This window comes from Rhinoderma darwinii, chromosome 5 (genome assembly GCF_050947455.1).
Source record: "Rhinoderma darwinii isolate aRhiDar2 chromosome 5, aRhiDar2.hap1, whole genome shotgun sequence".
NCBI lineage: Eukaryota > Metazoa > Chordata > Amphibia > Anura > Rhinodermatidae > Rhinoderma > Rhinoderma darwinii.
The window spans coordinates 102,260,514-102,288,395 of record NC_134691.1 but is presented as its reverse complement, the minus strand read 5'-3'; the positions used below and the strand labels follow the sequence as shown (position 1 = coordinate 102,288,395).

The 27,882-nt window shown below is 41.5% G+C and overlaps 1 protein-coding gene across 1 annotated transcript in view; it reads right to left on the bottom strand.

Annotated features, from left to right (window-relative positions):
• The window catches only part of NPC1 (NPC intracellular cholesterol transporter 1), a 92,614-nt gene that overhangs the window by 3,780 nt on the left and 60,952 nt on the right, over window positions 1-27,882 (bottom strand). Inside the window, exons 16-24 of the mRNA XM_075826342.1 lie at window positions 21,361-21,501; window positions 16,063-16,152; window positions 15,773-15,963; window positions 11,631-11,746; window positions 5,758-5,887; window positions 4,873-5,073; window positions 3,960-4,191; window positions 3,102-3,215; window positions 2,779-2,941 (exon numbers count right to left, since the gene is read on the bottom strand). Coding sequence (XP_075682457.1) covers window positions 2,779-2,941; window positions 3,102-3,215; window positions 3,960-4,191; window positions 4,873-5,073; window positions 5,758-5,887; window positions 11,631-11,746; window positions 15,773-15,963; window positions 16,063-16,152; window positions 21,361-21,501 — 1,378 coding nt within the window. The remainder of the gene's footprint in view (window positions 1-2,778; window positions 2,942-3,101; window positions 3,216-3,959; window positions 4,192-4,872; window positions 5,074-5,757; window positions 5,888-11,630; window positions 11,747-15,772; window positions 15,964-16,062; window positions 16,153-21,360; window positions 21,502-27,882) is intronic.

The window sequence follows — 27,882 nt, the reverse complement described above, 5'->3', positions numbered from 1 at the left end:
TGCGCACCCTACACTGATGCCACACGGAACTGCAACTCAGGAAAAAACGCTACGTTTTTTACACGCGCAAAACCGTCACGCTCGTGTGAATTAAGCCTACAGACGACATTGATTTTGTCCCGGCAGCATACGCACTGCCAATCCAAAGTCCATGGGAATGACAGAAACAGCTGAGTACAGCGCATCGGCTGTTTCCATCAGTATCAGATATTAAATGGAGCGACAGGCGCATGCTTGACCACCGCTCCCTTCAAGCTGCAGGGGTGCAGTGAGGAAGAAAGGGGGCTCTCACGATCTGTGAGGGTCCCAGCAATCAGACAATTATCACCTATCTTTTAATCGTTGTATAATAAACAGAAATATTCTAGTTTACATGGAGGCTGAAGACCTGTCCTGACCTTGTGCTGCTGACATAGCTGCAGTTTGAGGATTGCCTAAACGAATACACGATATGAGCTAAACACAGAAGAAACTCCTCTCTCTCCGATCCCCGACTCCAGACTGGTAGCCCTTACCTACACTGATCCATTGTAACAGGTTGTGTTAACAGGACTGGGGCAAGAGGGATTTCCAGTCTCCATATAAAGAACGCTTCCATACATTAACAGTGGTAAGGAATTAAAACACAATATCAGAACTTTAAAATGAATGTCCACCCAGAGCTCCCAATCCTAGATTTACAACATCACCACAGCTATGGTATGTTAATATCTATATACATGCAGGGGATTTGGAGCTCTGTATAAGAGAACATTAGATTCTTATCCCTATAAAGCGATAAGAATTTAAATCACAGAAATTTAGACCTAAAAACGACAGGGCGTTAGGTCGCCATTCGCTTTAATGTTGGTTTACAGTAATTCGTTTCTTGGCTATTTCTTCAAAACAGACATGGTTTCTCTTTAAACCCTTCCCGACATTTGATGTATTGCTTAGGCCTTATTTACACGAACGTGTTAAACTTCCGTGTGTCGGCCGTTGAAACGACGACCGTCACACGGACCTACATAATTCAATGTGGCCGTTCACACGGACGTTGTTTCAACCGACCGTGTGAAGGGTCCGTGAGAAAATAGGACGTGTCCTATTTTTTTCACGCTTCACACATTTCTCCATAGACTCGAATCTATGGGGGATGCATGACAACGCATCCCGCAGCGCAGAGCACGGATGCACCTCGGACGTGAAAAACTGCAGTTTTCCACATCTGAGATGCGCGACGCTCATGTGAATCCGGCCTAAGTCATAGGTAGGGGAAGTATGGAACAGGCTCACAGAGTGAGCCCACTCCATACGATGCGGGTGTCGGCTGTATGTTACAGCCGACACTTCACAGTAACGAGCGGGATCGAGCTCGAGCGCAATCCCACTAGTTTAACCCGTTAAATGCCGCGGTCAATAGTGACCACGGCATTTAAATAGTTAGAAAGAGTGGGCCGGCCGCCTCGAGCAGCTCACCGCGCCCCCGCAATGAAATCGCAGGGTGGCGATGGTTGCTATGGCAGCCTGGGGGCCTAATGAAGGCCCCCAGGTCTGCCATCTTTGTGCTCCTATTAAGCCCTGCCAGAATCGCTATTTTTTGGTCACCTCATCTCCCACAAAAAATGGAATAAAAAGTGACCTTGCATGTACCCCAAAATGGTATCATTAAAAACTACAGCTTACCCTGTAGAAAATAAGCCCTCATACCACTTAATTGACAGGAAAAAATAAAAGTTATGGCTCTCAGTATTTGGCAACACAAAATAAATTATTTTTTTTACACTTCGTTTTTTCCTTGGAAAAGTAGTAAAATATAGAAAAAAGAACTATATATATTGATCGGCAGAATAAAGTTAACATGTTGTTTTAATTGCACAGTGAATTCTGTAAAAAAACGAAGCGCAAAAAACAATGGAGAATCGCTGGTTTGTTTTTTGTTTTTTTTTCTACCCCACAAATATTTTTTCCCAAGTACATTATATGGCACAATAAATTGCGCTACGAAAAACTACAACTCGTCCTGCAAAAATCAAGCCCTCATAGGACTATAGCGACGGAAAAAATAAAGAAATTATGGCTTTTGGAAGGTGGGGGGGAAAACAAAAATGAAAATCTCAAAGTTGTTTATGATGGGAAGGGGTTAACAAATACATGCACACAAAATCGGATACTGGAGAGAGTTGTTTTTTTTTTTTAAATTAAAGGTCATCTTTAAGACCCCTTACCAAGGGAAAATAGTGTGTGCGTAGGAATTTTGCTGGTTGGGGGCAAAGGAATGCAGTCGCACAAGCCCTCTTGATGCTCATTCTAGAGGGCTCACAGGATGGCTTTTTACGGAGGCAGAGTCTATATAACTTGAATGAAGATAGGTTTATACGGTTTCATTCAACTCCAAGATACCAAGAATAAAAAATCTATAGCTTGCTCCTCCTGGTGGCGCTCTTATGCTGCAGAAATGTAGACGAGTACGCGGAAGAATCATCTTTGTCAAAGACATAGTTGAATGCCCGATTACAATATAGTGTTAAGTTAGACAAGTTCCAGTCTGTCAGAAGGTGAGGAAAAATAACCGTATGCGCAACCTCATCCTAATTGTTAAAGGGACTGAACTGACAATCATGGATTTTGCTTCATAGATAAGAAATATTTTCTGGGGCTGCAAAGTTATACGCTTGCTTTATTTTTACAAGTACACGTCCATAGCGAATTGAATACTTAGAACCCAGTTTGCACAGAGGTTAGTAAGAAATTATTAAATATAGGTCTCCTACTGGTCATCACAAGTCTCACACTCACCTAAGTAACTGAGAAGAACCGGCAGAAATATGAGGCCATGGGCAGCTCCTAGCAGTACCATGGACAAGTACATTCGGAAGTAGAAGACCTTGAATATCTGAGACTTGGACAGGCCCAGCACTCCAATACCTACAAACTTTGTCAGAGTGATTCCACTGAAAACCTAGAGGAAACAGAATCAGAGAAATATTCCTCACGTGAGAAACAGGAGAGTACAAATGTGTTACCACTTCCATCAATCTGACTGACCCGGCTGTTGAGCTGTATGAAGCGTAACTATTTCAATGAAAAGTTAATGACACATTACTCAGGGATGCACTCACCGAGCTGCCCATATGTGCCAAGGCGTCCTCTGCCCGTTGAACTCGATTTCCCTTTGTACTCACTGAAAACGCCCTTGTCACATGACTGCAGAACTCCACAGAAATGCCACAGCACTGCAATGGAAACACAATGTTACGGCTTGTACTCTACAGTAACAATTCCATCACCTGCTGCTCTTCTCTAGACCGAAATGATTTGGGTGTGTGTATATATATATATATATACACACACACACACACACACACACACACACACACACATATATATATATATAGACACACACATATATATATATATCACACACACACACACACACACTAATATATATATACACACACACACACACACACACACACTACATATATACAGTAGCATAGATGGGGTGTTCCAAATTTGAGTTTTACACCCTTTTTGTACCTTCCTTTACAGATTTGTAAAGTTGCGAAAAAAAAGAATCCAAAATGCACCAGATTTATAAACGGCGTGCGCGATATTTGTTTGGCACAGATTATGTATGTTGAGCATGCCAGCCTAGATAGAGGTGGGTAAGGAAGGGAAAGTGCCTAACGTGTCTAGAAAGATGCACCATATTGATCATACAGGGTGATAAATTTGGCGCAGTTTCAGCCCGTCTGGTTTAGTTTAGAACAGAATGAATAGCTCTCCCCTAATGTTTGTAATCATCTTCCTACTAAGCCAAGTATTTGTATAAGGCTCAGTCTGAACGGTGCTCAGATGCTAATAAAATAGTAATAATAAATGTATTTGCGATTCATCTTCAGCTATACAACGTGCAGAGTAGATTGTGATGAGGAGTTTAGATAGAACATGTAAGACTGATGCAGAAAACAACTCACCATAACCAAATTCACCAGAGAAACGGCATTGAGGCTGATGCTCCAGAGCCACATGACCCCAAACATGTTGACAAGGATCATGGATATAGTGACACACATCAGAACAGAAGACCAAATTTCAAAACCCAGCAAAATCACAGCCACAAAAAATATGGCAGCCAACGACAGGCAGAGGTTAAACACGGTGTCATCCACGATGGTTAAATACTGCTCATAAAATACATAGAAAACACTGCAAAAGAGAGAGAGAATCCAAATTAAACTTCTTCCAGTGAAGCTGCTCAAATGCCCGGCCAACACAGATCACACACAGGTACCTCATCTAAGATACTCCATAATTATAGGGGTTGTCCACTTTCCATATGCTTTAAATTACGTAGACACCTCCCCCCCCCCCCTTCAAACCCCAGTTCTTTTAGCCAAGAGCTGTTACAAAGAGTGCTCAGCCTCAGTCTTGTATTGTGGATCAGGACAACTAAACGTGGGGTTGCCTCTATGGCTCTGTTCACATCTTTGTCTAGGTCTCCAATTGTAATAGAATACCAGGACGCAGAGTCGGATTTTCCGTTGGGTACCTTTGTGGTGTCCGTCGCTTTGACGGGAAGAATAGCGATGCCTGCAGGACTACTCTCCCTGTCAAATCTGACAGGATCTGTAACGTAGGCTCCGACACACACGTGAACTTTCTTCACAGTAACCACAAAACTAAAGGGTAATGCTACAAATGAATTGTGCCCCATGAAACCCAACTCTAGCAGAAAGTTCACAAAAAAAAAAAAAAGAGAAATAAATAAATAAAAAATAGGTAAAACATTACTTGCAATTCATACTGAGAATAAAAGACAAAACAAACAAAATTGCCTTAACAAAACGACACATCAGTCCATAGATCACATGTAACTCTAGAAAATACCTGTAAGCGAAGACGCTGTAATTCTTGCTTGAGGTATCCATGCTCTCCGTAATGTTTAGAGCAATCGTTCGTGCTTTTCGTAAAGCATCAATGAAGTCTGAGGAGTTATGTAGAATGGTGTGATAGGTCATAAAATAGCTGGCCCCCACGTCTGTGTTATTGGATAGAAGGTCAACTGCAGAGCTGTATGCTGCATGTCCACTAAGAGAAAAAAAGTTATATACAAATGATTGCCATACTCCTGCTTACCACAAAGTACAGTATATCTGGCAGACGGCAATAAAACAAAAAACAAGTTTGTGCCCCCTATAGTCCAGTAAACATGGGATGCAGTACAGAACGCAACGGTCTAAAGCCACTGAACCCTCAGATGGCTACACAGTTATGACGTGAATAAGACAGACGGGGCTTGCTGTATCTTCATATGAAACCTAAAGCATTGGAAGTAGTGGAGTATTTACTATGTACAGCAGGACACCAGCTTTGGCATGTAGCCCTGACTTTACATCTATTTTATCATTTTAATGTTAATCACAGCCTCAGGACAACTAGTGTCCAACCTTTGACATTTCAACTTTGGAACTAAACTTTTCACCATCGAATTGTTTACGGAGCAATTCTTTAAAAACACTGTAAATCACCACAAATATACCGTTCCAGAAACAGGACTTTCATCCAACAGGTCAGTCATCAGAAGCCGAAGCAGTTACAGCAGATCAGACACAGAGCATTGTAAAATGGATGGATTTGAGTCAATCAAGAAACTGAAACTTCTGGGCTTCTCCATATCAGAAATGCACTCAACGGTGGTTTCATTTATAAAATTGTGGTTTACAAATAGACTTCATGGCTTCCCAAATTATTCTGGTTGCCTCATAAACTTACCCTTTACCACACTTGGGGTTGGGGTTGTCTGAAAGAAACATAGGCAGGAATTGCATAAACTCCTCTCCCTCTGGTCTCCGTTTGCCTTCTGGAGTGAAAGGACGACACCTTACGCAGAATGGATCCACAACTAGAAGGAAGGGACAAGAAGCACTGAGCAGCGAGGCTAGAATCTGATCAAGAGAATAAAGAGAACATCTTTCCCGATTCCTCCGGTCCACCCTCAGTTGAATCTTTCCAATCTATACTTGGTCTTCCAGAGTTGGGAATCTTGAGATAAATACTGTTGAAATGCTGTACCAGCGCAGTTTGTGTCTCTGCAACTGCAGTTGACTAGTTCGAAGTTGGAGGATCTCCTCCATACTACAGATTTGGCAAAACCCCTTACGCACATACATACATACATACATACATACATTCCTTCAGTCTAGTGGCGCTCGACTATTTAATAAAGAATTCAGTAATGGTGGATATCCCTTATGGAACCGAATGATTTGGAGGATGTAACACTTTTTCACTTCAGTAGCCAGCGCTCATGACTTGCTGACTCCATACAAGTCTTTCCATAAAGTATATTTCACCCCAGCTAGACTTAAAACTATCTCTGATCTCCGTTAAAGATGTCCATCGGACCATGCAACTTTTATATATGAAGCATGATCCAGTCTCAGATTTGCCCAATTCTGGTCTGCAGTGCTCCCCTTCATGAATTTGCACTGAGAATTTCCCTGGGTTCTCTCCCCACAGGTGTGTCCCCTGGGTGTTATAGATGCCTCGGTTGAAGGCTTGTATCAGAGATTGTTTTTCAGGTTCTTGCTGTTTTGTGCCCGCAATGTAGTGATTTTGGCACGGAAACCCGCTGACTGTCCATCTCTGGCATGATGGCTAGTTAGTTAATTCCTACATCCCTTACTTCAAAGATACTTTATATGACTAGGAAATGCCTGGTTGGTCTACTCGGCTGAAACCACGTTTTTGGATCCGGAGTAAGGCTTAGAAATACCAGTTTTGGGGACTTGGTATACTAACTGTGAGAAATGTAAGAAATGGGTCCAGCGCCAGGACAGGTATTATAGTTAAAAAGGAAACTGTTCTCAATTTTTATTCCAAAAATGTATCAAAAATGTAAAAGATATATTCCAGGTACAAGATGTAGTTCGTGGGTATAGGCGGTGCCTACGCGTTTCGGATGACTGAATAAGGACGCTGCAGTTGTCCGAAGCGCGTAGGCACCGCCTATACCCACTAACTAAATCTTGTACCTGGAATATATATTTTTCGTTTTTAATACATTTTTGGAATAAAAATGGGGAACGGAGTTTCCTTTTTAACTATAATACCTGTCTTGGCGCTGGACCCATTTCTTACATTTCTCTCTGTTTCTATGCCGTGTGCCGACACGAGGATCCGGGCGCAGCCAGCGGTGTGAATCTGCTTCAAAGGTGAGCTGGAGGATTTCTCCTATAAACATTCTTTCTATACTAACTGTGCAATGGTGGGAGAGAAAGCGGTGAATAGATGTGGGAGTGTAATCTGGTTATTATGTTGTACTCTTGGGATGCAACTTGTACATGGTTCCTTTGTCGTTCTTATGCCACTAAGTTTTTATTGACCATTTTTCTCTGATCCACATTTTACCGAGCGAGTGTATGGATTTGATTTGTGTGTGCGGGTTTTTTTTTGGGGTTTTGTTTTTTTAATGTTTTGTTTAAAAATCCCCCCCCCCCCCAAAAAAAAAAAAGTAAAAATGGACCATAAAGTGTGCAGCTTGTATACACGTTTATAGAGGTAGTTACAGCTGGAGGAATGTGAGATAAAGCAGTGATCATGGGGGCATCCCATTGACAAGCACTAGTCAGCCTTTTCCAAGTTTAAAACGACGGATTATAAGAAACAAAAATTCATCCATCAGCACAACAAATTCAGATTGCACACCAAGACTAAAGTCTCCTTTCAAAATAATGGACACTTATCACAGTTAATGGCACAAAGGTTACAATGATGGACTCTGCGCATCCATCAATATTTACTTTGCCATTTTATCCTTGTAGACAGAGACTCATTTGACTCCTCTGAGAAACGGTCACAAAAAGTAGCCATGCTGCCCATAGTAAGCAACGTTCAGCTTCTATTTTCTAAAGATCACTGGACTTTGAGGGAGAATTCACACAGTTTTTTCTGACGAGTTCGACTCAGAAACCGTGTTGGAAAACGTGGCAAAAAAAAAAACGGCCGAAAATGCCTCCCATTGATTTCAATGGGAGGCGGAGGAGTTTTTTTCCTGCGAGCGGAAAAACCGACTCGCGGGAAAAAGAAGGGACATGCCCCATCTTCGGGCGTTTACACCTCTGACCTCCCATTGACATCAATGGGAGGCAGAAAAAGCGTATTTTGCAGCGTTTTTTGCCCGCGGCGCTCAATGGCTGCGAGTGAAAAACGCCACGGAAATCGGCGTGCAGGCAGAGCAAAATCTGCCTCAAAAGTCCAAACGAAATTTTGAGGCAGATTTTCCTCCTGCAAAAAACTCCGTGTGAACCCAGCCTGACTGTTTGCTGTGGATTTAGCGGTCACACAGCAGTCTCTCCATTTACACGAATACAATAAGAACCATGTTACATACGGCGGATATGGACATTTATAAACTAATCATGTAGCAACTGCCAGGTCCTTGCACAGTCTGTACGTTTAAATATTTTTTTTTATATTTTTTTTAAAGAGTGACTACATGGTCAAACTTGATATGTCAGAGACAGAAGTTTGGATCGGTGGGGGTTTAGGGGAGGAGACCCCCACCATTGCTGAAATGAAGGGGCAGAAACGCTCAGCTAAGCGCTTTGCACCTTTGGCTGTGAACAATGCTCCCAGTCAGGCTGAAGAGGACTCTCATAGACGTTCTATGTAAGCTATCTTCAACCTGATAGGGTGCGCTGATCACAGGAGTCTGCTGAAACTAATGTGCAGAAGTTCTCAGCTATGGTGGGGGTCTCAGCACCCGGACCCCCACCGATCCAAACTTTTGATATTTCTCTATGACAAATCAAAAGTTTGACAGTGCCTCTTTAAACTACATGCATATACAAAGCAAAACCTAAACTCCTTCCATTCCGCATACTCTGATCACTTCAATCTTGTGTTAAGGTGCAATGAGGTCTTAGGCGGGATTCACACGACCGGGTCGTTCCCGAGCCCGAGTGTCGGCCGGTAAAATCGGCCATTTTGCCCGGCCGGTTTGCATAAAGTTATGTATCCGTGCCGGGCAGATCCGGACAGTGACATCAGCGGCAGCTCCTGAAGGGGAATCCCCATGTGTTCGGGGATTCCGCTTCAGGAGTTTCCCCTGATGTCACTGCCCAGATATGGACACACGGGGATTCCGCTCCTTCAAGGAGCTAAAGTGCGGCTAGCACATAGCAGAGCGGGGAGATACCTCCCTGCTCTGCTATAGTGGCGTCGCTACAGTAGTAGCAGCCGCAGCAGCTGCTGCTACTAGCGGCGCCATCGAAGGTGTCGCCGAGCCAGGGTGCTTTTAACAAGCAGGGGAAGGGAGCCAGCGCAGCGCTCCCTCCACCTGCTGTACACCCCGGCCCTGCAACACAGTGTACAGCGATGCCATTCGTCAGAATGGCATCAACTCCTCCTCCTCACATGCACTCTGCGCTGTGAGGAGGAGGAGAGAGCGCGCAAGCGCCGGGAAACCCGGCCATCACTCGGAACACATTCCGGTGATGGCCGTGTAATACCCGGCCCCATAGACTTCTATGGGAGCCGGGCGGCCGGGTGCCCTGGCAAAGATAGAGCAGGTCCTATTTTTTGACGGCCGGATTTCCCGGCCGTCAAAAAATCGGTCGTGTGAATAGCCCAATTAGGGGTCTATCATTCCTAATGCAGCCGGGTGTCGGCCGATTTATGAACGGCCGGCACCCGGCCGGGAAACCCTGCCGTGTGAATGAGGCCTAAACCAGGGGTCCCTCATCTTTAGCTTGTGAGCTACTGACAGCTGTGATATATGGTGTTGAGCCACACCGGGTAGTAAAAGGAAAAAGACTTACTGAAGATATGACCAAGTGATATGGCTCTTGTCTTCGTGTTAAAAATGCTCTGTCACCACATTATAAGTGGCCTATATTCTACATGATGTGATCGGCGCTGTAATGTAGATTACAGCAGTGTTTTTTATTTAGAAAAACGATAATTTTTGACCGAGTTATAACCTATATTAGCTTTATGCTAATGAGTTTCTTAATAGACAACTAGGGGTGTTTTACTTTTTGACCAAGTGGGCATTGTGGAGAGAAGTGTATGACGCTGACCAATCAGTGACCAATCAGCATCATACACTTCTCTCCATTCATTTACACAGCACATAGTGATCTTACTAGATCACTATGTGCAGACACACACACACACACACACACACACACACACACACACATTAACGTTACTCAAGTGTCCTGACAGTGAATATACATTACCTCCAGCCAGGACATGAGGTCTATTCAGAATCCTGACACTTCAGTAACGTTTGTGTGAGATTTACAGCAAGGCAAGCGTAATCTCGCGAGATTACGCTGTAAACTCATTTAAAACGATTACGCTGGCCTTGCTGTAAATCTCACACAAACGTTACCGAAGTGTCAGGATTCTGAATAGACATTACGTCCTGAATGGTAGTGATATCTATCCATTGTCAGGACACTTGAGTAACGTTAATATGTGAGTATGTGTCTGCACATAGTGATCTAGTAAGATTACTATGTGCTGTGTAAATGAATGGGGAGAAATGTATGACGCTGATTGGTCACTGATTGGTCAGCGTTATACACTCCTCTGTACAACGCCCACTTGGTCAAAAAGTAAAACTCGCCCAGTTGTCCATTAAGAAAGTAATTAGCATAAGGCTAATATAGGTCATAACTCCGTCAAAAATGATACATTTTCTAAATAAAGAACACTGCTGTAATCTACATTACAGCGCCGATCACATCATGTACAAGATAGGCCACTTCTAATGTGGTGACAGAGCCTCTTTAACTGAGTTAAACCAGAAATTCCAACATCAAGAACTGTTATGACATCACTGGTGCCACTAGTGCACAATGGTATCTGTAAAAGTCAACAGCGCTGGAGTGCCATGTGCAGAGGGCCAAAGAGCCACATATGGCTCCTCAGCCACTCGTTGGGGAACACTGGTCTAAACACGAGAGAAACATCTTTTTAAAAGAACTTGTTAAAACTAGCCAACTTAGTCTACATAATAATGGACTGACTCAGTTCAGTGCGCATTGCGGCCTATGGGAAGTGCCAGATGCCCTCTTCACATAGGACTAACTAATCAGGCAGAGCTTTATTCTACCTCCTTGACAGACTTTCAACAGGAGTCCCCTCTTGAGACTCTACATTATAGTTACCCAGTTAATAAGGTTGCATTACAAAAATTCATCCTATTTATCCAGAGGAAGGCAGAAAATCCATGTAATATGGTTGCCAACTGTCCACATTTAAAGAGGGGAACGGATTTCTTCCAGAGTTGTCAGACTAGTGATTTATAAGATTTATAATCTGATTTATAGGAGGGTAAAACTATAATCTCAGATCTATGGTGCTTTAGCAGCAGCTGCCTGGTGCTGCTTGCTTAAGTTCAATTCATTGGTTCACTATTTCAAAACTTTACATATACAGCATCTATATTGATCTTCTTTGCCATTCTCATCGAATGATTCCAGTTGTTCTAAACTGCTTATTACTTTGCTTGACACTTCACTTCAAGACAATATAATACTTAATTAGTTGAATTAGTTTAATATTTAACTAGTAGAGAAGATATGTGTAACAAACTATAATTATGACCTCCAGACAATCAGATGAAAAGTTACCTGAAGCATTGCAGAACTTTTCAGTGTTATTATAAACTCGGCAACAAGTAGACTGAGGCTTCACCCAATCAAAGTAATCATCAAGCCAGGAGGAAGGGGCATAGCCGATTTTTGTGCTAAAATTATATGAAAGATATTGACAGGTTAAGGCAGTGGAAAAAGGAAAAAAAAAGTCATTATTTCTCTGCAGCCCAAGTGAAGAGGTATGGGCTTTAACCCCTTTCCTCTTTGGCCACTTTTGACCTTCCTGACCGAGCTTCATTTGTCAAATCTGACATGTTTCACTTTATATGGTAATAACTTCGGAATGCTTTTACCTATCCAAGCGATTCTGAGATTGTTTTCTTGTGACACATTGGACTTAATGTTACTGGCAAAATTTGCTTGATAATAATAATTATAATAATCTTTATTTATATAGCGCCAACATATTACGCAGCACTTTACAATTTAGAGGGGACATGAAAACAAACAATACCAGACATTACATAGTGACAAAATTAATTTACAATTCAAACCTGGGGAGTGAGGACCCTGATCGCAAGAGCTTACAATCTACATTCAGTAAAAGTGAAAATAACCAAAATTTTGCGAACAATTGCAAAAATGTGCATTTTTCTAAATTTAAATGTATCTGCTTGTAAGTCAGATCGTAATACCACACACAATAGTTGCTAATTAACATCCCCCATATGTCTACTTTAGATTGGCTTAGTTTTTTGAACATCCTTTTATTTTTCAAGGATGTTACAAGGCTTAGAACTTTAGCAGCAATTTCTCACATTTTCAAGAAAATTTCAAATAGGCTATTTTTTCAGGGACCAGTTCAGTTGTGAAGTGACTGAGGGCTTTCTATATTAGAAACCCCCAATAAGTCACCCGATTTTAAAAACTGCACCCCTCAAAGTATTCAAAACAGCATTTAGAAAGTTTCTTAACCCTTTAGACATTTCACAGGAATTAAAAGCAAAGTAGAGGTGAAATGTACAAATTTCATTTTTTTGTTGTTGCACAAATTCATTTTTATCCATTTTTTTTGTAACACAGAAGGTTTTACAATAGAAACGCAACTCAATATTTATTGCCCATATTCTGCAGTTTTTATAACTGTCCCACATGTGGCTCTAGTGCGGTAATGGACTGAAGCACCTGTCTCAGAAGCAAAGGAGCACCTAGTGGATTTTGGGGCCTCCTTTTAATTAGAATATATTTTAGGCACCATGTCAGGTTTGAAGAGCTCTTGTGGTGCCAAAATAATAGAAACTCCCCAAAAGTGACCCCATTTTTGAAGCTACACCCCTTGAGGAAATTTAGGGGTGTTTTGCAGAAATTATTGGTAGTAGGCCGTGAAAATTAAAATCTAAATTTTTTCCAATAAAACATAGGTTTAGCAAATTTTTTTTCATTCCCACAAAGACTAAAAGATAAAAAGCACCGCAACATTTGTAAAGCAATACCCCACACGTGGTCATAAATGGCTGTTTGGACACACGGCAGGGTCCACCTCTGGGACCCGCACCCATCTCTAGAACTGGGCCCCCTAAACCCCGTTCTAGCTTTCTGTGCTCTCCCGGCCACTTGATTACATGTGGAGTTACTGAAACAGCGTAACTCGCGGAGCTACGCTGTTTCCGTAACTGCCATAGAACTGAACAGTAGTTAAGGAAACAGCGTAGCTCGCATGCTACACTGCTTCCGTAACTGCGATTCACTACTATGGGAGTTAGGGAAACAGTGTAGTTACGCGGTTTCAGTAACTCCACATGTAACCAAGTGGCCGCTGGTTCAAGTCCCCTAAGAGAACTAATAAAATGTGTAAAAAAAAAACAAAAAAAAAAAAAAAACACAATGTAAAAAATAAAATAATTTAGTCCCGCAGCAAAATAAGCCCTTACACCGCTCAATCGATAAAAAAATGTTTTGGCTCTCAGAATGTGGTGAAACAGAATAAATTATTTTTTAACAAATAATTTTCTTTCTATTTTCTGTTGTCTAAAACCTGGGTGCGGCTTATGGTCAGGTGAGTCTTATAGTCCGAAAAATATGGTATTTGATATATATATATATATATATATATAAAAATTTTAAAAAAAGGGGGGCTCTCCCGGGTATGTCGGTGCCATATATGTGGAAGTAAACTGCTGTTTGGGCACACTGTAGGGCTCAGAAGGGAGGGAGCACCATTTGGCTTTTGGAGCGTGGATGTTGCTTGGTAGTAGTTTTGTTTGCAGTTTTACTGGTATTTTAGTTTATAATGTGGGGGCATATGTAAGCTGTGCGGAGTACATCACGGGCATAGCCAGGTGGAATAATAATGGGGTAAAAAAAACTATAAAATGATCCATAGATGTGTGTTACGCTGTGACAAAATCCTGTCTGCACAGGCCAGTGTCGCGCTGATAAATGATGCCCTTTCTTATGCCCCTTTTGGTCCACACTCCGCACCTTCGCAGGTTGGAGAATTTTGCTGGGAAAGTGTTGCCCTGGTATAATACGCGCACCCTCGCTTCCAGCAGATATGTTCAAGCCCTCCCTTTCCTGGTTCCCTAATTTTAGGGCCTTGAAAAATCGCCTTTTGAAACAGAAGAAATGTTCCCCATAGGCCTGGACTACTGCATATTTTTCTTTCCTGACTTATTGGAGCCTTAACTAATTTATTTTTTCATAGACTTAGTGGTATGAGGGCTGTTTTTTTGCGGGGCGAGCTGTAGTTATTATTGGCACCATTTTTGGGTACCATGCAACTTTTTGATCTTTTGGGGGGGGGGGGGGCAAGGTGACCAAAAACCAGCAATTCTGGCATAGCTTTTTATGGCTTTTTTTACGCCGTTCACCGTGCGTTATAAATTACATGTTACGTTTTTTCTGGGGGTCAGTACAATTCCGGTGATACCAAATTTATAGCACTTTATGTTTTACTACGTTTTGCACAATAAAATTACTTTTGTAAAAAGAATGTATATTTTCTGTCGCCATGTTATAAGAACCATAACGGTTTAATTTTTTTAGTCGACGGAGGTGTATGAGGGCTTGTTTTTTGCAAGATGAGCTATAGTTTTTATAGGTACCATTTTTTGATACATGCGACTTTTTGATCACTTTTTATTCCGTTTTTTTTATTTTACGCCTTTCACCGCGTGAAATGAATAACATAGTCTTTATAGTTCAGGCCGTTACGGACGCGGTGAAACCAAATATGTATGGTTTATTTATTTTTTTCAATAATAAAAGGACTTGATAAGGGAGAAGGGTGATCGTGTTTTATTATTACTTGAAACTTATATTTTCTACAACTTTTTTTATACTTTTCTTTAGTCCCACTTGGGGACTTGAAGGTCCAACTGTCAGTTTTTTTTTCTAATACATTGCACTACCTATGTATTGCAATGTATTAGATCTGTCAGTCATTAACTGGCAGCAAGCCGATTATGCTTCGCCTCCGGGTGGGGCCCACATGGCTTCCGTAATGGCAGAGCAGGAGGCCATTGTTAGGCCTCCTGTTACCATAACAGCAGTTGGCAGCCCTGATTGCGTGGCAGAGCTGCCAATCTGCTACCAACCACTAAGATGCAGCGATCGCTGCATCTAAGGGGTTAACGGCAGGTATCGGCGTAAGCTCCGGTTCCTGCCGTTACAGGTGGATGTCAGCAGTAACATACAGCTGACATCCACCGCTGACGCCGCCAGCTCATCTCCTGAGCCATCTTGCCGGCGGCTACGGAAGCCTTTTAGGCCCCGCCTCTGGTCAAGGCCTAAAAAGGCTTCCGTACTAGGCATAGTGTTATGCCTCTGGTTGCCTCTGCAGCCACCGGCACCCCGGCAATTTCATTGCTGGGGTGCCGATGAGATGCAAACACCTTAAATGCAGCGATCGCTTTTGACCGCTGTATTTAAGGGGTTAATGGCAGGGATCGGAGCAAATTTCGGTCCCCGCCATTACCCCAGGGTGTCCGCTATAACATGCAGCCGACACCCGGGGATGGTGGCACTGTCTCAGCTTCTGAGCCGGTGTCCACCATTTGTCGCATGGATACAGCAAAATGCGGGAAGCACTAGCTTTCCATGACGTATCCATACGACAGATGTCTGGAAGGGGTTAAAAAGGATAACAATATTTAGTCTACAGTTTTGGAATTACTTACTAGCTGTCCATTTGTGCTGCATTATAAATCTGTTGTACAAGTGAGTTGTTATTGCAGCCGGCTCCACCACACACCATAGATTGGCCCTCCATTGATTTGTAATCATGTCCCTCTTCCACCACAAAATACACTGGAGGCCCACTGTGCATATATTTATTCAAGGAGTCAAAATACTTAAGAACATAAGAATCCTACAACAAAAAAACGGAACAAGATGTAAAACAAAACGCAGTCAGTCAAAAGTACACATCCAACAACGGAGGGAAATATGAAACCGAGTGTAAACTTACATCTGGCATTGACAACGATTGGTCCAACCCAACTTCTACTTTATTAATCACGGCAATACTGAAGGAAAGCATTCCCACAAAGACTGACACCTGGAAAACAGACAACCAAGCCGACAGGTAAGAAGATGTAACCAGCAATAATCATTAAAACATTTCTAAAAGTTGTCAAAAATATATAACCAATAAGTTCTGTAATCCGGAATCCCAAAATGGGAAGAAATTAAATGATCAAACAGTTTCATTTTCCCTGCAAGACTGTATGTATAATATCACGGTAATCAGGAACCGTCTCATATTGTGGATACAAATGCCAGAAAGTGATTGTGTGGGGTGTTCGTATTAGGACCACCCCATTAACATATTGCAGAGAGGTTCTGCAATGACAGGGGGTAAAATGTAAATGCACCTACTAAAATCAATGGACTTAATGCCATCCATTGTTTTCATATAATATAACCCACAAATTCACCAACATCGAAAGCCATGTTATCCCCCCTACACTCCAGTTTAGTAGAGCACATTTTAAGAATCGGCATCGTAGGCGCCATTCAACGCAACCAACTTAGTTTGTTTACAAAGACCCAGCCAGTAAAGTAAAAAAAAATAGGATTTTGAAAACAGGAGCTGTAGGAATCAATACCTACGTTGCCTCGGGCAGCAGCTATGCACTGCCGGATTCGGATATACAGGGTGGGCCATTTATATGGATACACCTAAATAAAATGGGAAAGGTTGGTGATATTAACTTCCTGTTTGTGGCACATTAGTATATGGGAGGGGGGAAACTTTTCAAGCTGGGTGTTGACCATGACGGCCATTTTGTATCAAACTTTAGTTTTTTTCAATGGGAAGAGGGTCATGTGACATCAAACTTATCGAGAATTTCACAAGAAAAACAATGGTGTGCTTGGTTTTAATGTTACTTTATTCTTTCATGAGTTATTTACAAGCTTCTCTTTGTTTACAGCCATTGACATGTCGCAGAGGTTAACACGTGAGGCACGGATAGAAATTGTGTTGATGTCTGGAGAACGCAGTACCCGGGTCATTGCAGCAGATTTCAATGCAAGACACCCTACGAAACCACCCATCTCCCATGCTACAGTTTGCAAACTGCTTGCCAAGTTTCGTGAAACTGGTTCAGTGTTGGATTTGCCCAAATGTGGACGCATGAAAACTGTCACTAATGAAGAAACATCGGTGGCTGTCCTAGCTTCATTCAGCAAGAGCCCACAGCGTAGCACTCGCCGCATGTCACTGGAGAGTGGCATCAGTCGAACATCCCTTCCGCGGATATTAGCTACTCACAAATGGCACCCTTACAAACTCCAGCTGCTGCAGCATCTCAACGAGGATGACCCAGATCGGCGCACTGAATTTGCAGAATGGGCAAAACAAAAATTGGAACAGGACCCTCAGTTTACACTTCAGTGATGAGGCAAACTTTTATGTGAATGGTGAAGTTAACAAACAAAACCACCGCTATTGGTCTGACACTAACCCACATTGGATAGATCCCTCCAAGACTGTTGGAACACAAAAATTGATGGTATGGTGTGGTATATGGGGTACAAAGATAGTGGGGCCATTCTTCATCAATGGAAACCTCAAGGCCACGGGATAGCTGAAATTGCTACATGATGTGTACCCTCTTTATGCACTGAAGCTGGCACGTTCCCTGAGTTTTTCCAGCAAGATGGTGCACCACCACATTATGGGTGTCGGTCCGAGCATTCCTAGATGAACAGTTTCCTGGAAAGTGGATTGGTCGTCGTGGGTCAGTTGAATGGCCCCCTAGGTCTCCCGATTTTACCCCCTTAGACTTTTATCTTTGGGGTCATCTGAAGGCAATTGTCTATGCTGTGAAGATACGAGATGTGCAGCAACTGAAACCACGGATACTGGAAGCCTGTGCTAGCATTTCTTCTGCGGTGTTGCTATCAGTGTGTGAAGAGTGGGAGAAGAGGGTTGCATTGACAATCCAACACAATGGGCAGCACTTTGAACACATTTTATAAGTGGTCAGAAACTTGTAAATAACTCATGAAAGAATAAAGTAACGTTAAAACCAAGCACACCATTGTTTTTCTTGTGAAATTCTCGATAAGTTTGATGTGTCACATGACCCTCTTCCCATTGAAAAAACTAAAGTTGGATACAAAATGGCCGACTTCAAAATGGCCACCATGGTCAACACCCAGCTTGAAAAGTTTCCCCCCTCCCATATACTAATGTGCCACAAACAGGAAGTTAATATCACCAACCATTCGCATTTTATTTAGGTGTATCCATATAAATGGCCCACCCTGTAGAATAGCAGGTTGTGCTGGGGATCCTCACCTCAGTATGAAACACAATACTGACCCCTCTAGAATTTACAATTGTCAATACATTTCTCTAATACAGATTTGAAGGCTAAAGGCCCCTTTTCATGGGCCAGATGATCAGACGAACGAGCGCTCGTACAAATGCTCATTCCAGATCATTGGTCGGGTTAAACATGGCATTAATCAATGGCAGAAATCAGCCAACAAACTAGCAAATGCCACCGTAAAGTTAGTCGTTTATCATCTAAATCTCTACTAATGACGCAAGCAGCACTTTTCAGTTAGATGAAGTCACAATTTAATTTTTAGGTCAAGAGAAGATGGTTTTAAAAGGGTCTCATCAAGGAATCTCTGTCCAGAGCAGAGCCACCAAATAAGAGCAGATCCCACTCTGGCAGACCGTGCCCATCAATGTCTTGCATGGTTGGCTATTCATTTGAAAGACCGGCTTGTATTATACGCGGTGATTTAAAAAAAATGATGCAAAATTGCAGGACTAATTGGAAGAGGACGAATTCGCTGACAGGCTGGTATTGAGCGATGAGGCTACCTTTCAATTCAGTGGAAAGGTCAATCGCCACAGCATTAGAAAGTCGGGCTCAGGAAAACCATGTGCCCTTATCGAGCACATGAGGGACACACCCAAAGTAAACGTGTTCTGTGCAAGGGGCAAAGTCTATGGCCCTTCCTACCTGGACATGTTAAAGGAATGGCTTATGCCACAAACAGAGGAAGATCTGCCAAACGAAGCCCATCAGCAGGATGCTGAACCTTCACATTTCCATTTGGATGTTCGCCGATACCTGAATGAAACTCTACTGGAATGTCGGATCGGCTGCACCAGAAACAATGTTTCACCAATGTTGTGCTGGCCTTCACAAATCGCCAGATCTAACACCCTGCGACTTGGTTCTGAGGAGCTACATCAAGGACTCAGTGTATCTGCCCCCCCCCCCCCCGCCACAGGATCTGAACGACCGGAGACAACGCATAACTAAAACAGTGGAGTCCATATCCGAGGATAGAACGGCACGTGGCTGGACAGAACTGGACAACCACCTAGACATCTGCCGTGTCACCAATGGAAATCACTTTGGATATTAAGTGTATAGATAAAACTGATAGTGGGTCTTTTCATGTCAATAAAGTTGTGTTATGTTCTTTCGGTCATGAATATGAAGGCTATAATTTTTCACCATCCTTTTTGAATCACCCTTTATTTCCCCTACAGTGGCCAGTCAAAGCCCCCCTCCCACAGTGATAACAGATCATCGCTGGTGGTTCCAGGAGCCAGTTCCACGGCAATCAGCTGTTTTTAAGAGAAGAGGTTTTCTCAATGATACAACCCATTTAACCAGTTAGTGACCGCCAATACGCCTTTTCACGGCGGCCACTAATGGGCTTTATTCTGATGCATAAGCCTTTTTCACGGCGCTGCATCAGAATAAATAAAACAGAGAAGGGAGCCGTCAAAATCTCCCTGCTCTCAGAGGTAGCTGAGGGTTGGGGGCATCCTTGCTCTAACGGGTGAGATTGAGAGGAGTATCGATCTCACCCGTTTAACCCCTCAGATGCAGCGCTCAATAGCAAGCGCCGCATTGGAGCGGTTTTGTAGAGAGGGAGGGAGCTCCCTCTCTCTCCCACCGACACCAGGCGATAAGATCGCCGAGTGTCTGTGTCTTCTATGGCAGGCGGGGGCCTAATAAAGGCCCCCAGGTCTGCCTGTAGTGAATGCCTGCTTGGTCATGCCAGAGGCATGGCCTAGCAGATGCCTGTCCATTTTAAAAAGACAGGCAGTAATACACTGCAATACAAAATTATTGCAGTGTATTATAAAAGCGATCGGATGATCGCATATTAAAGTCCCCTAGTGGGACTTTTAAAAAAAAAAAAAAAAAGAAGTTTAGCAAAAGTTAATAAATAAAAAAAAAAAAAAAAAAAAAAAAAAAATTTAAAAAAAAAATGAAAAACCCACTTTTTCCCCTTACAAACTGCTTTACTATTAAAGAAAAATAAATAAAGTAAAAGAGTTACACATATTTGGTATCGCCGCGTCCGTTACGACCCCAACTATAAAGCAATTGTATTATTTAACCTGCACGGTGTACGCCGTAAAAAAAATAATAAAAAACAATGGAAAATTGCTGTTTTCTGTGAATCCTGACTTTAAAAAAAAATGTGATAAAAAGTGATCAAAAAGTCGCACCTACTATAAAATAGTACCAATAAAAACTACAAGTCGTCCCGCAAAAAAAAAAACATACAGCTGCATCAGCGGAACAATAATAATAAAAAAAAAAAAGTTACGGCTCTTCAAATATGGAGACACAAAAACGAATAATTTTGGAAGAAAAAGTGTTTTTACTGTGTAAAAGTAGTAAAACATACAAAATCGATAAAAATTTGGTATAGTTGCAACCCGCTGAATAAAGTTATTGTGTTATTTATACCACACGGTAAACGGCGTAATTTAGTACGCAAAAAAAGAGTTGCGAAATTTCCGGGTTTTTGTCTATCCCCCCCCCCAAAAAAAAGATAATCAATAAATTATATGTACCCCAAAATGGTTCTATTAAAAAACACAACTTGTCCCGCAAAAAACAAGACCTTATACGGCTATGTCGACGCAAAAATAAAAAAAGTTACAGCCCTTGGAATGAGACGATGGAAAAACGTAAAAAATAGCCTGGTCATTAAGGTCTAAAATAGGCTGGCCATTAAGGGGTTAAAGAGCATTCCCTCCTAAGAAAACAAAAATATAAAAGATATTTATTTTTGACTTCTCCCATCATTTTAAGAATGACATTTCTGGAGCAGCCGGTTGACCACCATTATAACCAACATTACAACATCCACACGAGTGGTCGCCCAGATTTCGGAGTGGCTTATTTGCCTTTTTATCCAGTATAGGTTTACTATGCCGTTTGCCTGGTATATGAAGACATTTCCTGCAGTAATATACAATACTTACCACTATTGGTCTCATCCAGTCTTTCAATATTAAGGGGGAGTAAATCTTTTTGAAGAACAGGAAAAGCCAGCTCTTTGGTTTTGCAGATCCACGGCTCCTCTTACATCCTGGGACACAGCAAAGGATGTCCAATCTATTTCTCTGTGGACAAAAGAAAAATTGATCCAGTCATTAAATGATATGTAACTCACTGAACAAGTGTTCGTTACACAAAGTTCTATTTATGTTTTTGGCGGGGTGTTTGCATTTCAATGGTTTAACCCCTTAACGACCAAGGACGAAAATGAACGTCATGGTCGGCTGCTAGTTCCCGCACCATGACGTTCATTTTCGTCCGCATTTCAAACTGTCACTCTGTGTAAACACAGAGTGACAGACCCGCGCTGACAGTTGTCCCCGACAGCTGAGACATCAGTCTTGCCGGACAGCGGACTATCGCCGCTGATTTTGGCAGTTAACCCCTTAAGTGCAGCGACGGATTGCCGTCGCCGCATTTAAGTGGTTTGAAGCACATCAGCAGCCCCCACGAAGTGATCGTGGGGGCTACCGATGCTTGTCACGGCAATCGGAGGTCAGATAATGACCTCCGGGTTGCCATGCACGGAAGCCTCGGAGGAACAGCGTCCGGCCGGTCCTCCTCTGCTTCCTGTCAGTGTGACAGTCACGTCACAATGACAGTTAGAGTACATTACACTACGTGTGTAGTGTAATGTACTCTAGCAGCAATCAAAGCTGCAAGACTAAGTGTCCCCTAGTGGGACAAGTTAAAAAAGTAAAAAAAAAGTAATAAAAATGTTTTAAAAAAAGTGAAAAAATAAAAGTTATAAGTTCTATAAACACTAAATGCTTTTTTTCCTATAATAAGACTTTTATTATAAAAAAAAATGAACACGTTAAAAAAGTACACATATCTGGTATCACCGCGTTCGTAACGACCCCAACTATAAAACTATAATGTTATTTTTCCCGCACGATGAACACCCCAAAAAAAAATCAATAAAAAACTACGACAGAATCGCAATTTTTTGGGTCACCACCGCTCCCTAAATAAAGAATAAAAAGTGATCAAAAAGTTGCATGTACCCGAAAATAGTACCAATAAAAACTTCTATCCGTCCCGCAAAAAACAAGCCCTTACACAGCTTTTTTGACTAAAAAATTATGGCTCTCAGAATATGGGGACACAGAATTTTTTTTTTTTATAAATAAGTCATTTTATTGCGCAAACGCTAAAAAAAGGACCAAACCTATATACATATGGTATCGCCGTAACCGTACCAACCTGCAGAATAAAGTAAAAATGTCATTTATAGCGTACGGTGAGCGCCGCAAAAAGAAAACCTAAAAAACGGTGTCAGAATTCCTGTTTTTTGCTCAGGATTGCAAAAAAAATTGAATAAAAAGTGATCAAAAAAAATCGCATGTACCCCAAAATGGTACCAATGAAAACTACAGATTGTCCCGCAACAAATAAGCCTTCACACCACTCTATTGATGGAAAAATAAAAAAGTTATGGCTCTTGGAAAGCGGGGAGTGAAAATCTAAAATATGAAAGCAAAAAATGGATCAGTCCTGAAAGGGTTAATTCATTTCTAATGAAAAAACGTATGACCACATGTGGGGTATTTCCGTACTCGGGAGAAATTGCTTTATAAAAAAATGGTTGTTTTTTTCCTCCTTTATCCCTTGTGAAAATGAGAAAATGCAACATTTTAGTGGAAAAAATGTCGATATTAACTTTCGCGCCCTAATTCTAATAAACTCTGCAAAAGACCCGTGGGGTGTAAATGCTCACTATACCCCTAGAAAAATTCCTAGGTTTTTCCAAAATGGGGTCACTTTTGGTGGGTTTCCACTGTTTTGGTCCCTCCAGTGCATTGCAAATGCGACATGGCAACGAAAACCATTCCAGCAAAATCATAAATCCAAATGGCGCTCCTTCCCTTCTGAGCCCTGCTGTGGGTCCAAACAGCAGTTTATTACCACATATGGGGTATTGTCGTAATCGGGAGACATTGCTTTACAAATGTTGGGGTGCATTTTCTTCGTTATTCCTTGTAAATAATAAAAATTTCTATGTTTCAGAAAAAAAGTACATTTTAATTCTTACAGACTAATTTCAATATATTTAGCGAAAAACCTGTGTGGTCAAAATGCTAACTATACCCCTAGATAAATACCTTAAGGGGTCTAGTTTTCGAAATGGGGTAGTTTATGGGGAGTTTCTATCATTCTGGCAGCTCAAAGCTTCTCCAAATGTACATTGGGGCCTAAAATATTTTCAAGCAAAATATGAGTCCTGAAAGCCTCCGGGTGTTCCCTTCCTTTGGGGCCCTGCCGTGTGTCCAAACAACGCATTAGGGCCACAATGTGGGTATTTTTGAAAACAGGAGAAAGAGGGTGATAGATTTTGTGGTGTGTTTCTTCAGTCTCATGGTCGCTTTACAAAGAAATCGGTCTTCAAACAAATACTTTTATGAAAAAAGTGAAATTATTTTTTTTTTCACCTGATATGCATTAAATTTAGCAAAGAACTGTGGAGTCAAAATAATTACTATACCCCTAAATAAATACCTTATGGGGTCTAGTTTTCTAAATGGGGTCGTTTATGGGGAGTTTCTATCGTTCTGGCAGCTCAAAGCCTCTCCAAATGTACAGTGGGGCCTAAAACATTTTCAAGCAAAATATGAGTCCTGAAAGCCTCCGGGTGCTCCCTTCCTTTTGGGTCCTGCCGTGTGTCCAGGCAGCGCATTAGGGCCACAATGTTGGTATTTTTGAAAACAGGAGAAACAGGGTGATAGATTTTGTGGTGTGTTTCTTCAGTCTCATGGTCGCTTTACAAAGAAATTGGTCTTCAAACTGATACTTTTATGAAAAAAAAGTGAAATTTTTTTTTTTTCACCTGCTATGTATTACATTTAGCAAAAAACTGTGGGGTCAAAATACTTACCAATACTTACTATACCCTTCGGTAAATACCTTAAGGGGTCTAGTTTTCTAAATGGGGTCATTTGTGGGGGTTTCCACCATTCTGACACCTATGAGCCTCTGAAAACCTGGCTTGGTGCAGGAAAACAAAATGTACTTCAAAATTTATAAAATTATTATTCAATTTTTAAGTCCTCTAAATTGCTGAAAATTTATTTAATTTTTTCAAAAGTGCTGCCAAAATGGAGTAAAGAGATAGAAATATATATTTAATTAAAAAAATTGTACAGTATGTGTGTACATATGTGACATATTGCAGTTAAAAATAGGGGAAAATGGTAATTTTTACAAAATTTCTTCCATTTTTCTATTTTTTAATTAATTTCCGCAAATCGTATCAGTCTACTTTTACCACTAAAATAAAGTACAACATGTGACGAAAAAACAATGTCAGAATTACTTGGATATTATTCTCTGATAAAGTCAGACATACCAGATTTGACAAATCTGTCTTGGTCATTAAGGTACAAACATGCCCGGTCATTAAGGGGTTAATGCTTCCGTTCTAATGTAAGCAACACGTCAACATTGGCCGTGTTGAAATTCCGCCTCTGCAAGCAGCTACAACATGTACAAAGGAGCAGGTATAGCGCTAGGCAGCCCCAAACATATAAATGGAGCAGTGGTCAAGCATGCGAACTACCGCTCCATTTCAGGAATGATAAGCTTGTTTAAACTACAGCCGTTTTTTTACGCGTTTTTTTAGCCGCGTAATCAGGACTCCCAATGACTACGGGACTCAGGCGCGTTTTTGGCACATTTTACGTGTCAAAGAATTGACCCGATTATTCTTTTCTTACGCGACACGTTTTTTAAACATGCACTTAAAAAAACCGCATCGTATGCACTAACATGGCGCTTTCCCATTCATGCAATTGGAAACTTAAACCAAGCGTAAAATACACGCTGTGTGAACAGGGCCTAAAAGGTTTTTTCCATGTAAATTCTGCAAAATGTGCAGGATTTTGAAACCTGTCAAAAACCCATTTTTTTTTTTTTTTTTCAAAACAGTGGAGGGAAACGGCAATACCAGATAAGGGAAATAATTGATTGTAAGGGTATGTTCACACGCAGTGACCAAAAACGTCTGAAAATACGGAGCTGATTTCAGGCGAAAACAGCTCCTGATTTTCAAACGTTTTTGTAGCAACTATCGTTTTTCACGGCGTATTTTACGGCCGTTATTGGAGCGGTTTTTCAATGGCGTCAATGAAAAACTGCTCCAAAAACGGCCCAAGAAGTGACATGCACTTCTTTTTCGCGGGCGTCTTTTTACGCGCCGTATTTTGACAGCGACGCGTAAAATTACACCTCGTGGGAACAGAACACCGTAAATCCCATTGCAAGCAATGGACAGATGTTTGTAGGCGTAATGGAGCAGTTTTTTCAGGCGTAATTCGAGGCATAAAACGCCCGAATTACGTATGAAAACACTGCGTGTGAACATGCCCTAACTGTGTGAATGTGGTCTATCTTCTGCAGTGCAGTTCTGGACTGCAGTATGTGGGGCGGACGGGAAGGAAGTTAAAGAAAAGTATAAACAAACAAATTATACAACCTAAAAAAAAAAAAAAAAAAAAAAAGGGGGCTGTGATTCTGCCACTTGCCATAATAAAAACCTAAAGGATCTAAAGATGATGGGAATTTGTAAGATTGACCCAGACTGGATCGGGGTGGGGGCGACGTAATAAAAATTCTGTCTCAAAAAAGTACAGAAATGATTTATCTTTTATAAACAATGACACCGCAAGGTTTAACCCGTTAGTGACCGTTAGTGACCGGCCCATCGTGTTTCTACGTCGGTCACTAACGGGCCTTATTCCGATGCCATAGACTTTTTTCGTCGCGGCATCGGAATAAGTTTACAGAGCAGGGAGCTGTCAAATCTCCCTGCTCTCAGCTGCTAGAGGCAGCTGAGGGCTGGGAGCGTCCCTGCTCTGCCGGGTGAGATCGATATTAGTATCGATCTCACCCGTTTAACCCCTCAGATGCGGTGCACAATAGCGAGCACCGCATCTGAGTGGTTTTGGAGAGAGGGAGGGAGCTCTCCCACCGACACCCGGCGATACGATCGCCGAGTGTCTGTGTCTCCAATGGCAGCCGGGGGTCTAATAAAGGCCCCCAGGTCTGCCTGGAGTGAATGCCTGCTAGATCATGCCGCAGGCATGACCTAGCAGATGCCTGTCCGTGTTAAACAGACAGGCAGTAATACACTGCAATACAAAAGTATTGCAGTGTATTATAAATGCGATCGCAGAATCGTATATTATAGTCCCCTAATGGAACTAGTAAAAAAGTGAAAAAAGTTTAATAAAGTTGATTTAAAAAAAATTTTTGACAAAAAATGAAAAACCCAGCTTTTCCCCTTACAAAATGCTTTACTATTAAAAAAACAAAATAAAGTTAAAAAGTTACACATATTTGGTATCGCGTCGTCCGTAACGACCCCGACTATAAATCTATTACATTATTGAACCCGCACGGTGAACGCCGTAAAAAAAATAATAAAAAACTATGGAAAAATTGCTGTTTTCCGTGAATCCTGACTTTAAAAAAATGTGATAAAAAGTGATCAAAAAGTCGCATCTACTCCAAAATGGTACCAATAAAAACTACAAGTCTTCCCGCAAAAAAAAAAAGCCCTCATACAACCGCATCGGCGAAAAAATAAAACCGTTACGGCTCTTCAAATATGGAGACACAAAAACAAATAATTTTGAAAAAAAAATCGTTTTTACTGTGTAAAAGTAGTAAAACATACAAAAACTATACAAATTTGGTATCGTTGCAATCGTAACAACCCGCTGAATAAAGTTATTGTGTTATTTATACCACACGGTAAACGGCGTAGATTTAAGACGCGAAAAAGAGTGGCGAAATTTCAGGTTTTTTTTTTATTTCCCCCCAAATAAAAGTTAATAAAAGTTAATCAATAAATAATATGTCCCCCAAAATGGTGCTATTGAAAAGTACAACTTGTCCCGCAAAAAACAAGACCTTATACAGCTATGTCGACGCAAAAATAAAAACGTTATAGCTCTTGGAATTCGACAATGGAAAAACTTAAAAAATGGCCTGGTCATTAAGGTCCAAAATAGGCTGGTCATTAAGGGGTTAAACATTGGGCTGGATCCAAATTGTTTTATTTTAAAATAGTTGCTGTATATGTTTTTAGGCTTGTAAAATTGTGTTTGAAACATTGTGACCTTTTTGACCCAGAAGTTCATTCTGCTACAGGTTAATAAAGGAACGAGGTGTCCTCAATATTATGACCCCAATGAAGCCGGAATAGGTGAAACTAGCTAGTCCGACGTATACACCGAGGCTCTATTGATGTGGACTGTAAGTCAGTCCGGTATACTTTTATCCGAAAAACTATTTTGTACGTTTTAAAACAAATGCAGGGCCTCTAAGGCTATGTTCACACGGAGTATTTTGGGGGAGGAATATCTGCCTCAAAATTCCGTTTGGAACTTTGAGGCAGATATTCCTCTCCCTGCACGCCGATTTTCGCGGCAATTATCGCGCCGTTT